This window comes from Salvia miltiorrhiza, chromosome 6 (assembly GCF_028751815.1).
Source record: "Salvia miltiorrhiza cultivar Shanhuang (shh) chromosome 6, IMPLAD_Smil_shh, whole genome shotgun sequence".
Classification (NCBI taxonomy): Eukaryota; Viridiplantae; Streptophyta; class Magnoliopsida; order Lamiales; family Lamiaceae; genus Salvia; species Salvia miltiorrhiza.
Genome location: NC_080392.1, coordinates 9,350,320 through 9,363,812, shown reverse-complemented (window position 1 = coordinate 9,363,812; position 13,493 = coordinate 9,350,320). Strand labels below are relative to the sequence as shown.

The following is a 13,493-nucleotide window of genomic DNA, read 5'->3' as shown; positions in this document are numbered from 1 at the left end:
GTTTCTTCATAGAATGGGGGTTTTATTTATAGATCTGACGTTTTATATCGGGGGATTGTGGAATATTGCTCTGTTTTTGCTTATATTGGGCTTTTGCTGATGATTTGTGGGTTTTGCTTCGGTAGAATGTTGGTTAACACTCTATTTTGGTAGTGATTGAGCTTGTGTTGTTAATCTGTGGGTATTTTTCGTTTATGGGTGATGCTTATCAGTGTTTTCCATGTTTTCTATGGTTAATCGCCGTTTTTTGTCACTAGATTGTGGAATGATGCTCTGTTCCTGTTATTTTGGGTTTTTTCGTGGCGGATCTATGGGTTTTGCTGATTTTGATCGTTACCTTGTTGCCGATTATCCTGGTTCGGTGTCGTGGATTTACGGGTTTCGCACAGATAATATGCCGACTAATACTATGTTCCTGTTACAATTAGGCTTGTGCTGTTGATTTGCGGGTGATTTTCATTCAAGAGGAATAGTTATTGGTGTTTTCCATGTTTTCTTCGACTAATCCTTGTCGTATACCCTGTTTAGCACGTTATATTACTAATCCGGCTGATTGCCATGATAACTCTGTTGTTTTTGGGTTTTCCCGGTTAAAATAGCACACGATCGTGGTAATTCTGGGTTATGATGTTCATTTTCTCGCAAATTCTTTACCATATCTCATGCTTAACGTTTTGTGCTAACAAAGCTTCTTGGTGGTTGTTCTGTTTTATGTCTATCTCTGGACACTCTGTTTCTCCTGCCGGATCTTGATAAGAGTCTACAGGGGAAATTTCTGTTGTTCGGGCTTTGATTGTTCTAATCTATACCCTGGGTTTATTTCCCCGGGCATGGAGTTGTCTTAAGGGGAATTTTTTAACGGCCTCTGCGCCGGTGCTTGGAATTTCTCACATCGGGTTTTCAATCAGTAGGGGAGGCTCTATCCATTTATTATCTAGATTTCTTCTCACTTTGTTTTTATATAGGTACTATGGGATCCTCTGATGCTCACCGCAACTTGGAGAAGGAGTTCGATTTTGCTGCTGTCACTACCGAGGTGCCTACCTCACTGTTCAATGGCCTTCAGGGTAACCCCACTTTCACTGTGCCGCCGGGTTTTCAGGCTATCTCAGCCACTCCGACAACAGGGTTGAACGTCAATGCCCAGAGGTTCGCTCTGGTAACACCGGGCTCTGATCTGCCAAGTCTGGCCCCTGCGTCTGGAGGGGGATCGATTAACTTCGGGTTGGCAGAGCAAATGATGGCTTTGCTCAGCTATGCCAACATGCGTCAGGCACTGGAAACTCCGATGATGTCTGTCATCCCTACTGTGGCTACCCCGGTTGGAGCAGCCAACCCGCAGGGCACTGAGGCCCCACCTCCCGCTGTTCAAGAGGCAAACATGTTGGCAATCAACAAACAGGCTGTGATGCCTGGGGAAATACAAGGGGACGCTGCTGACAGAGAACTAGCTAGACCAGAGGGGAGCCGTGTTAGGCTTAACAGTGTTGTCAGGAAAGAGAGGGTTGACGAGTCTGACAGTCAATCCGTCTCCCTTGTGTTTGAGGAAGAGAGACCGAAGGAGAAGGCACGGTTGAAAAAGCAAGTGTCGCAGCTGAAACATCAACTTGAGAATCTGGAAGAATCGTTGAGGGAAAAATCCCGGAGGGACGACAAGGAACAGAGATCTGAGCGGTCCTACAGAGCAGAGAAGTCTCACCGCCCAGAGAAATCACGGTAGACCGAAAGAGCAGAAGAAAGGGAGCTGGAGTTTTCCTCTGGCAGGCTAGGGCACCGGGCTTACAAACGTCATGACCGTGACGTGCCAAGGGATAGAAGGGAGCAGGGAAGGTATAAGGAGGACAAGAGGGCTAAGACTTCAAGGTTTCATCCTATCAGCAACCGTAGTCCTTTCTCTGACGATATTCTGGCAGATACTTTACCTAGAAGCTACAAGCCCATCTCGCTGGATTATGATGGCACTACCGATCCGGAGGTGCACCTCAATCGGTTTGAAGGATTGGTCACACTGCATATGTACACCGAGGGCATCAAGTGCCGTATCTTCTCAACTACTCTTACCAGACCAGCTCAGTTATGGTTTGGGACGCTTCCCCCGAATTCTATTTACTCTTTTGAAGATTTACAGACTCGCTTCCTACGACAGTTTGCGAGCTCGCGGAGGGTAGGGAAGTCAGCTCTCTCGCTGATGGACATCAAGCAGGATCAGGGTGAGACATTGCGGGAGTACACAGCGAGGTTTAATCTTGCCGCTCTGGAAGTGCCAGAGGCAGAATCACAAATCAAAAATTGCGCCTATGTTCGAGGACTCAGGCCGGGGATCTTCTTTGACGAATTGCAAATCCGACCAGCAAGGGATTTCGATGATATTATGGCAAGGTTGCCGGGTTACTTACAGTTGGAGGACGCCAAGATGGCGAGAAAGGTGGAAAATGATAAACATAGGGTCAAAAAAGCCGAGGAAGCACCCGAGAGACAGAGACACCAAGATAGGGCCCCATTCAGAGGGTTGCCTCCGAGGGTACTGCCACCCCAGGAAGGAATGCCGTCCCATCAACAACGCACTGTGAATGAGGTTACGCGGTTTACTGAGTACACTCCCTTGAATAAACCACAAGATGAAATCTTCCATTTGGTAAAAGACCAACCGTTCTTTCGGGCACCGGGAACCTATCGGAATGGGCCGCCACAGGAGGGACCTAATAACAAGCTATGTGAGTATCACAATTCTTTTGGACATTACACAAAATATTGTGGACATCTTAAGCACCAATTGGAGCTACTGGTGCGCCAGGGAAATCTCGACCAGTTCATTGACAGAGGAAATGAGGGCCAGAGACGAAATGATCAGAGGGATCAAAGGGATCAGAGGGATCAGCGAGATCAGAGGGATCAGAGAAATAACCGTGATCAGCGACAAGAGCAGGGGAACAACATGGATCGTAGGCCTGATGACAACCGGGATAATCGCAGAGAAGGGGCAGAGAGGCAAGCACCTCCTCCACCGTACAGAAGGGAAGTTCATATGATTTGCGGAGAGAACGGGATGCCCACGTCAAATCGGGCTAAAAAACAAGTCGTCAGAGCAGTGAAGTCAGGATATTACCACAAGCAGGTTATGGAGGTTACAACCGCGGCAGAAGAGCTGATGATCACCTTTGGGGCAGAGGATCTACGTACATTAATGTATCCGCACGATGATGCACTGGTTATTATGGAAGATATTGCCGGCTATATCGTTCACCGTGTCTTCGTAGACTCGGGCAGCGCGGTGAACATCTTATATTGGGAGTGCCTTCAAAACATGGGAATCGACGTTCACATTGAGCCAACGAATGCCCCTTTGTTTGGGTTCGGAGGAGAAATGGTCATGCCTCTGGGTTATGTGGAGTTACCGTTAAATCTCGGCACTACGGCTGCTAATAGCAAAACTAGGATGGTGCGGTTCTTGGTGGTTGACATGCCAAAGCCCTCCTACAATGTGATACTTGGCCGGCCTGCATTGATGGCGTTCAGGGCAGTGATTTCTATGTTTCACTTGAAAATGAAATTCCCCATCGAGGGAGGGAGAGTAGGAGAAGTTTGTGGTGATCAAACAGCATCGAAAGCTTGCCACGTACAAATGCTTACACATTCAGCGGGAAAGAGTGACAGAGGGACTGGATACACGGAAGAAGGGGAAGGTGGGCGAGGTGAATGCTTCGGCAGAGGAGCGTCAGGAATTGGCAGACGTATTGAAAGACAGGGACAGTACAGAAAAAATCGCGCTGGTGTCTACTAGTGATGTTTGCAACATGATCGAACTGTTTCCAGGAAAAGAGGGTTTTCAGACCAAAATTGGGTCTAACATGAGTGATCAAGTCAGAGACGAGCTCATTGTTTGCTTGCGCAGAAATGCAGATGTGTTCGCATTCAGCACCGCCGATTTGAAGGGAATCGACAGAGGGTTGGCAGAGCACTGCCTTAATGTGGATCCTAAAATCAAGCCAGTAAAGCAACGAACAAGGAATTTTGGGGCCGAGAAGGACGCTGCAATAAGGGAGCATGTCTATGGGTTGCTGGAAGCAGGGCACATCGTGGAGGTGCAATATCCAGAATGGATTTCAAACGCGGTGATGGTACCAAAGAAGACAAATAGTTGGAGGATGTGCGTAGATTTCAGAGATCTGAACGCCGCTTGCCCGAAAGATCACTATCCTCTGCCGAGGATTGACCAGCTGGTAGATTCCACTTCGGGGTGTGCTTTACTATCCATGATGGATGCATACCAGGGATATCATCAGGTGAAGATGAATAGGGGAGACATCGCCAAAACGGCTTTCGCCGTCTGTTGTGGGGTATATGGATGGAAAAGTATGCCTTTTGGTTTAAAAAATGCAGGAGCTACGTATCAGCGGATGATGGAAAAAATATTCAAGGAACAGCTTACTAAGAATATCTCAGTGTACGTGGACGACATGCTTGTACGGAGTGTCAGGGCAGAGGATCATGTTTCTGATCTGGAGGAAATCTTCACGGTGGTCAGAGATCATCGGCTTATGTTGAATCCGGCGAAATGCACCTTTGGGGTCACAACAGGGAAGTTTTTGGGATATAAAGTCACGCCTGCAGGGATTGAGGTTAATGCAGAAAAGGTCAAAGCTATTATGGAAATGACACCGCCCAGAGGAATCAAGGAGGTGCAGACTCTGAACGGGCGCATCACTGCTCTGAGCAGGTTTATATCACGATCGGCAGAACGTAGCATGCCGTTTTTCAAAATCCTAAGGAAAGGAACCAAATTCTTGTGGACAGCGGAATGCCGGGCAGCATTTGAGGATCTTAAAATATACTTGGCGAAGCTCCCGACTCTGACCAAGCCGGTACCGGGAGAAACACTATATTTGTACATAGCCGTGGGGGAAGAATCAGTTAGCTCGGTGCTCATCAGAGAAGAGGGAAGTCATCAGAGACCAATTTATTTTGTCAGCAGAATAATTCAAGGTGCCGAACTAAATTACACAGAGATTGAGAAGGCTGCTCTGGCGGTCATGGTCACGGCAAGAAAGTTGAGGCCCTATTTCCTTTCACACCGAGTGGTGGTGCGCACGTCTCTACCTTTCAAACAAGTGTTGGGCTGCCCGGATTTGTCGGAAAGAATGGTTAAATGGGCTGTGGAGTTAGGGGAGTATGATGTAGAGTACGAGCCGAGAACGACGATTAAAGCACAAGCGTTGGCAGACTTCATACAAGAAACAACCCGTCGTCCTGTGCCAGAGTTCTGTGTCGCCTTTGTGGATGGGTCAGTAACAAAAGAGGGATGCGGAATTGGGGTGTATATCACCTCACCGGGCTATGGGACATATCAATTTCCCATAAAGTTCACCTGCCAGTTGTCTAACAATGAAGCCGAATATGAAGCTGTGGTCAGAGGGGCACACATTCTGTCAGAGCTCAAGGCCGAATGTGTCATCATCAAGACAGATTCCCAGCTGGTAGCTCAACAGTTCTCAGGAGGTTATAATGTCAAAGATCTGCGGATGAAAGCGTACCATTCCAAAATCAGCGAAATGAAAGAAAAGTTCATGGAATTTAAACTCGAGCAAATTTCCCGGGAAGAGAACACGAAAGCAGACTTACTGGCACGCATGGCTAGCGCAGTAGAACAAACTTGGAGTGATGAGATTATTTTACTCTGTGATACCAGAGAGATGGAGACTTCGCAGGTTTTCTCGGTGGAGATCAGGGACGATTGGCGGGCTCCGATCATACATTTTCTAAAGACAGGAGAGCGGCTGAGCAGAGAATCAAATCAAAGGGCTCGCTATGAAAATTACTGCTTAATCAACGATCAACTCTTCAAACGATCTTTCACTCAACCCTTGCTAAAATGTTTATCTCCAGAGGAGGCTAATTTTGCTTTGAAAGAAATTCATGCAGGTTGCTGTGGTGGACATACGGGATTTCGAGATCTTGTACGTAAAATCATCCGGGCAGGGTTCTATTGGCCTCACATCAACAAGGAAGCCAGAGAATTCGTCCGCAAGTGCGAAGCTTGCCAGAGGCATGCTGGGAGAATCAACATACCAGGGGAGCCTATGGGTGTCATGTACGCTGCATGTCCGTTTGACAAATGGGGCATCGATATAGTCGGGAAGTTGCCTACAGCACCTGGGGGGAAATGCTTTCTCATCGTGGCAGTAGACTATTTTTCTAAATGGGTCGAGGCGGAGGCTGTGGGCAAGATCGATGAAGTTACAGTGGAACGCTTCATTTGGAGGAACATCTGTTGCAGATTCGGAGTACCGAGAATCATTGTGTCTGATAATAGGACTCAATTTACAGGGCAGAGGATCGCGGATTTCTGTGATCGAATGGACATCACTCAGCGTTTCGTCTCAGTGGCTCATCCACAAGCAAATGGCCAAGTGGAGTTAGCTAACAGAACAATTTGTGAAGGGATTAAAAAGAGGCTGAACCAGAGTAGAGGGAAATGGGTGGAGGAGTTGGACACCGTTCTCTGAGCCTACCGAACTAGCCCAAAGACGGCAACAGGCGAGGCACCTTTCACGCTGGTATATGGATCCAACGCAGTGATACCAGCGGAGGCCAGACTGGAATCATACCGCATCATCACCTACAATACAGAACATAACGCCGATCTCCGAAGAACAAAGCTCGACCTTGTGGAAGCACAGCGAGAAGAAGCTCAAATCAGAGCAGCGAAGTATAAAAGTGTCATCAAAGCAGGGTACGACAAAAGGGTCAGAGCGTGGAAGCTGGTCAAGGGCGATTTGGTCCTAAAGAGAGCCGACGCATTAAAGGCAGTGGGCAAATTTGAAGCTAACTGGGAAGGACCGTTCATCATCACAGAGGTCTTGGGGGGGAGCGTACATACTGTCGGATTCAGACGGCAGAGCTCTACCCAGGCCATGGAATATAAACACGCTTAAAAAGTTCTATGTATAACTGCTACTCAGCAGAAATGATCACTTGTAAACCGGATACTCTTTTTCCCCACATGGGTTTTAACGAGGTCCGGGGCCATGATATCAATAAAACAGATATGTGGTTCTAGGGAATTCCCTGGTGTTGTTTCATTTATTTCAATTATCGCTTTCTTACTTTACATATACTACTTAACATGTTCATGCAGAGCATTGCACATGTCACCAGAGGGGGGAGTAGGGTGTATACCCGTAGTCCTCAATTTTCAAATTCAAAATACAAAACTGCTTCTTAGCAGGACAAGGGAGAAACAAATACAAACTGCTTCTTAGCAGGACAAGGGAGAAACAAATACAAAAACTGCTTCTTAACAGGTCAAAGGGAAAGCAAACATCAGGGATTGACGACTTCTCTTTCATACGCCAACACTTCAAGCTCTTCTTCTTCGCGGAGACATGCCCACTTCTCAGATCTACTCCAGATCTACTTCACGCCTGCAGAACACCAAGAAAAAACAAACAAGTCAAAATGCCAAAAGGAAAGAATACGGAGGAATAGATCAACCAACATCCAGATTTCGGGAACCCGGTAATAATGCTCTCAAATACGGGAAGTCCGCTCCTTACAACCACAAAGCTAGAGATCTGCACTGGAAGCACAGAGGGAAAAGCGGAGCCTTCAGGGATGTGGGTGTTCTGAGGGGAACTTCCCGTACTTGAGTGCCTTATAACCAAACTAGGGGTGACGAGGAAGTTTTCTTCAGGAACCCTGGAGATAAAACTCTCAGGCGGGGGAGAGTCCTGTTTTTTCAGTCTTCAACATTGTGCACTTTCTTAACAGGACTCACTCCCCCGACTGAGTGCTTTACAACCAAGATAGGAGGGGATACATGATACGAGAGACAAAGGGTCGGGAGATCTAGGGTTTGAGAGGAGATCAGATTGGGGCGGCGGAAAGAAGATAAGGGACTCTAAGCTAGGTCATGAAGGGTGGAGGGGTATATATAGAGATGGTATTGGGCTTAAGAAAAGGGCTAAGGGGTAACGGGCTCACGCGAGTTTATGGGCCGGAGATGGAACAAGAAGTAATTGGGCCAACATGTTCATAACAGAGTATTGCACATGTCACCAGAGGGGGGAGTAGGGTGTATACCCGTAGTCCCCAATTTTTAAATTCAAAAACCCAAAAATTGCTCCTCAGCAAGTCAAGGGGAAAAGCAGAGGAATCACGCTGCCATCAGAGGGAAGCGCTCGTAAGCCGCGAAAGTTGGTTGTGCCACCCGGGCCTTCCATGCTCCGCCCAGAGGGAGGGAAGCTATCGTAAGCCGCGAAAGTTGGTCGTGCCATCTGGGCTCTCCATGCTCCGCGCAGAGACTGCACATAATCGTAAGCCACGAAAGTTGGTTGCACCCCCCGGGTCCTCCATGCTCCGTGCAGAGGTTGCATTTAACCGTAAGCCACGAAAGTTGGTTGCACCCCCTGGGTCTTCCATGCTCCGTGCAGGGGGTTCATTTAATCGTAAGCCGCGAAAGTTGGTTGCACCCCCCGGGTCCTCCATGCTCCGCGCAGAGGGTTACTATCTAATCGTAAGCCGCGAAAGTTGGTTGCACCCCCGGGTCCTCCATGCTCCGCACAGAGGGTTACTATTTAATCGTAAGCCGCGAAAGTTGGTCGTGTCATCCGGGCCTTCCATGCTCCGCGCAGAGGGTTACTATTTAATCGTAAGCCGCGAAAGTTGGTTGCACCCCCCGGGTCCTCCATGCTCCGCGCAGAGGGCTACTATTTAATCGTAAGCCGCAAAAGTTGGTTGCACCCCCCGGGTCCTCCATGCTCCGCGCAGAGGGTTACTATTTAATCGTAAGCCGCGAAAGTTGGTCGTGCCATCCGGGCCTTCCATGCTCCGCGCAGAGGGTTACTATTTAATCGTAAGCCGCGAAAGTTGGTTGCACCCCCCGGGTCCTCCATGCTCCGCGCAGAGGGTTACTATTTAATCGTAAGCCGCGAAAGTTGGTTGCACCCCCCGGGTCCTCCATGCTCCGCACAGAGGGTTACTATTTAATCGTAAGCCGCGAAAGTTGGTTGCACCCCCCGGGTCCTCCATGCTCCGCGCAGAGGGTTACTATCTAATCGTAAGCTGCGAAAGTTGGTTGCACCCCCCGGGTCCTCCATGCTCCGCGCAGAGGGTTACTATTTAATCGTAAGCCGCGAAAGTTGGTCGTGCCATCCGGGCCTTCCATGCTCCGCGCAGAGGGTTACTATTTAATCGTAAGCCGCGAAAGTTGGTCGTGCCATCCGGGCCTTCCATGCTCCGCGCAGAGGGTTACTATTTAATCGTAAGCCGCGAAAGTTGGTTGCACCCCCCGGGTCCTCCATGCTCCGCGCAGAGGGTTACTATGTAATCGTAAGCCGCGAAAGTTGGTTGCACCCCCCGGGTCCTCCATGCTCCGCGCAGAGGGTTACTATCTAATCGTAAGCCGCGAAAGTTGGTTGCACCCCCCGGGTCCTCCATGCTCCGCGCAGAGGGTTACTATTTAATCGTAAGCCGCGAAAGTTGGTCGTGCCATCCGGGCCTTCCATGCTCCGCGCAGAGGGTTACTATTTAATCGTAAGCCGCGAAAGTTGGTCGTGCCATCCGGGCCTTCCATGCTCCGCGCAGAGGGTTACTATTTAATCGTAAGCCGCGAAAGTTGGTTGCACCCCCGGGTCCTCCATGCTCCGCGCAGAGGGTTACTACTTAATCGTAAGCCGCGAAAGTTGGTTGCACCCCCCGGGTCTTCCATGCTCCGCGCAGAGTGTTCAAGCTTGGATGGGAAGCAGCAAAGGAATGCTTGGATGGGAAGCAGCAAAGGAACGCTTGGATGAAAAGCAATCATAAATTCCTCGACAGAGGAATCAACCAAATCCTCACAAGAGGAGGCGGTGAAATCCTTTCCAGAAAAGTTAACCAAATCCTCGTAAGAGGAGGCAGTGAAATCCTCGCCAGAGGAGTCGTCAAAAATCCTCGTCAGAGGAGTCATCAGAATCCTCGCCAGAGGAGTCGTCAAAAATCCTCGTCAGAGGAGTCATCAGAATCCTCGCCAGAGGAGTCGTCAAAAATCCTCGCCAGAGGAATCAGCCGAATCCTCGCCAGAGGAGTCATCAAAATCCTCGGCAGAGGAATTATCAAAATCCCTGCCAGAAGAAATACCGAAATCCTCCCCAGAGGAGTCAGCCAAAGTCCTCGCTAGAGGAATCAGCGGAACCCTCAAAGCAGAAATCAAAGAAACCTCAAAGGAGAGGATCAGAGACACATCAATAACAAGCATGACGAGCCAAACCAAACCAGCAGATGAGATGCGGGAATATAAACTCAATATGAACGAGCAACAAAAACAACACAAAGAACGAAGGGAAAAAAGCAGCACAAACAGGGAAGAAATTTCATATAAACATGCCAAGAAGGCAGAGTTGCATATCAAAAATCAAAAGTAAGTATTGAGTTTTTACAAATTAAGGAGTTATAAAAATCTGTTGATAAGTCAGGAAGGAGATCAGGGCCATCAAGTGGGAAGAACAGTAGAGTCTTGAGCAGCAGCAGAGGAAGCGGGAGCAGAGGCAGAGGAGATCAGAGGAAGGGCACCACTTGCAGGGACTTGACTAGCAGAGGCTCCCTCTGTAAACACCGGCAGCATGCCAGCCTCTTTCATCTTTGGGAGACGGGACTCTATATCCAACAGTTTCACAGCTTCTTGCACATATGTTTTTTCGTCCCTGTACAGGTCGAAAAGCTGGTCCACCGCGGCAGAAGAGGAAGCGGATCTCCCCAGATCAGAGGGCAGAGGAGGCTCCATGCTATATTGATAAAACTTCCGGGTGCTTTTGCCAGTGGGATCCCGCAGCCGGTTCACAAAGCCCACCAAGGAAGCAGAGAAAGCAGGCATAAACACGGGAGCAGAGGGCAATGAGTCCGATCCAACCCCAAAGGCAAAACAGGGAATGGCCTTCTCTAGCACTGGATACCACCACTCCGGCTTCCCCGGGGAATTCTCAGGGATCTTCATCAGCTTGTTTATATCTTCATCCTTGAGGTTCTCCATCAAGGCCCGCAGATCCAGGGTGGCAAGTTGTTCCGGAGATGCCCCCGCCATCTCTAACGCCTTCGTGGCGGATTGCTTTATCACATAGGCAAAAAGGGGCCCGAAGTCTTCCAGGTACTCGGGAGTCCGCTTGAAGGCCTCCAAGGTGCCCTCCAACATCACCTCCAGGAAGTGTTGACCTTGAGGAGATAAGAAGTATTCCAGACGCTGGTCTCGTGCCCCCAGGACATAGGCACGGTTCTGGACCTCCACCAATGTCTTCCTCCAGTCACGCCTGGCTTCCCTATAGTCTTTTTCGTACCCCGCCTTGAACCTCATAAGGCTCTCATGGCTCTCCCTTGTCACCCTCGTCAGTTCAGAGGCCAGGGACGACTTCTCCACCTCTACTTGAGCCAGCTTGGCCTTCAACTCAGCAATCTCTGCCTCAGCTCCACTCAGACGCTCCACCACCCCGGCAACATCATCATCACGCTTGGCAATGTCCGCCTGCTCCTTCTCTCTTTCTTTCTCTGACACATCATAATCATGGATGCACTTGACAGCCCCCCAAATCCGAGACTCCACCTACAAGAAAACAAAATGGGTTCCAACAGAGCGATCAAGAGGTTAGTAACCTAAAATTTTCTACAATAAAAATACAAGATGCGGGATACCTGAAGAACTAGCTGGCTTAGCTGACTAGCCAGAGCCCCTCGGGTCAATCCTTCCACTTTCTCCTTGTCCTTCGAGTGGACACGAGACGACAGGGCATCAATGAGCCCCTGCTTCGACAAACTCGAAATAGGGCCAGGAACAGTATCCTCTGATTCATCAACAGGGGGGACCACCGCCTTGCCGTTGCCCTTTCCCCCGGCAGAAGGGAGGACCTTCGAACCACCAGCAGACTTCTTCGCTGGCTCCTTGGACTTGCCGGCCTTCTTCAGGCCCTCTTGCTTCTCTTTCTCACACACGGAGATCAGGGAACCCCTCTTCCTTTTCTTCGAAAGCTCAGTAAGGGTGACACCTGGGACCGAATCGGGTGAGGGAATTTCATCAGTAATGTCCACAATCTGGACATCTTCTTCACCGGCACCAGATGCACCATCAGTACTGGGGCGTCCGCGCCTGTGAACAAGGCTACCCGCATCAACCTCCTCTGCATCAAACGTGCGGGAGACTTCCACATTCCCCTCTGGGACCTCTACCACAAGGGGAATGGTGACCAGCTCGGTCCCGGTCGGTGGTTCTGAGGGGACCGTTCTGGAAGCAGAGCCCCCCGAGCCATGCTCCTTGCTGGGAGCAGGAGAAGCAATGTCAGGCAAATTATCCCCGCACTTTTTTCTCCAAGACATGTCTGCAAATCAGAATTCTACACCGTTAAATCAGGGTAACAAAAGCTAATGTATTTTCTAATTCATATTTTTTACCTATCGATTTCTTTGGATATAGGGGAAATAGGCCATTGTGTGCCAGAGCTGAATTGTTCTCAGCAAGGTACCTACATTCTAAGGGCTGGGCTTCGTTCATAGCGTTCAGACGGGTTATGACCCCCAAGTCAAAGGTCGAGGGAGCTTCTAGGGAGGCTGGCTTATAAGTAGTCCGTGGATTATGCCATTCTAGTTCACGAACATTATAATCGCGCCAGGTGCCGACAAGAGTGCGCACATAAAAATAGTAGCTCAAAAAGCCCTTATCAAAAGAATTTAGAGAGGAAAGAAAGGTAGTAGGACATTTTGAAAGACCAGCAAAACTATACAGGGGACTGCCCTGCATACGAAGGGATTGGGTCTGACAGAACAGTTTGGTGGTGTCCCCAACACCGTGGGTGCGGCATAGAATATGGAAGGCATATAACCTCCGGATGGCAGAGGGGGCGACTTGATAAAAAGGGATGTGAAAATGGTTACAAACGTCAACCAGAAGGGTAGGAGGAGGGAGCCTTAGGCCAGCATCTATCTGGGCCTGCCAGATGGCTATTGTTTTGTGGTCGCGAAGTTTCTCGGGGGGTGTTGAGGCTTTAGAGAAGGCCATGAATTTTAAACCTTCAGGGTGTCGACACTTGCTCTTTAATTTTTCTACCTCCGCGACGCCAAGGCGGGATTCAGGAACACTCTTTGGGGGTTGGGGTGTCTTTCTGGTTCTCTTTTTTGGTTGGGAAGGACTGGGAACAGTTTGAGAATCATGAGAGGCAGAAGGGGAAGGAAGATTTTCAAGACCCTGGGACTGGGAAGAAGAAGATGAGGCATCGCGGGGAGAAGGAGAAGGCGACTGCGAGAGTTGGGGAGCGGAAGTGGAGGCCATGATCAGAATATTCAAAACTTAGGGTTTCTAGCACGCTCAATCAGAGCACCAACAGATTTCAAAACTACTCTACAACTAATCACAAATGTCGGGAGAATAGGATACGCAAGTTACCTAGGTCAGGGGAAGACTGACAATGAAAACTGGAGCGGAGGGGTCGCGGGAAAATACGCCGGAACAGGAGGGAGGATCACCGGAAGTTGCAGATGAA

General features: G+C 49.3%; 1 protein-coding gene across 1 annotated transcript; it reads left to right on the top strand.

Annotated features, from left to right (window-relative positions):
• Positions 1 to 2,935: 2,935 nt before the first annotated feature.
• LOC130990460 (uncharacterized) lies at positions 2,936 to 4,401 on the top strand. The gene is made up of 3 exons (XM_057914692.1): positions 2,936 to 3,520; positions 3,639 to 4,337; positions 4,381 to 4,401. The coding sequence occupies exons 1-3, from the start codon at positions 2,936 to 2,938 to the stop codon at positions 4,399 to 4,401; spliced, it is 1,305 nt and encodes a 434-aa protein (XP_057770675.1).
• The last annotated feature ends 9,092 nt before the right edge of the window (positions 4,402 to 13,493 follow it).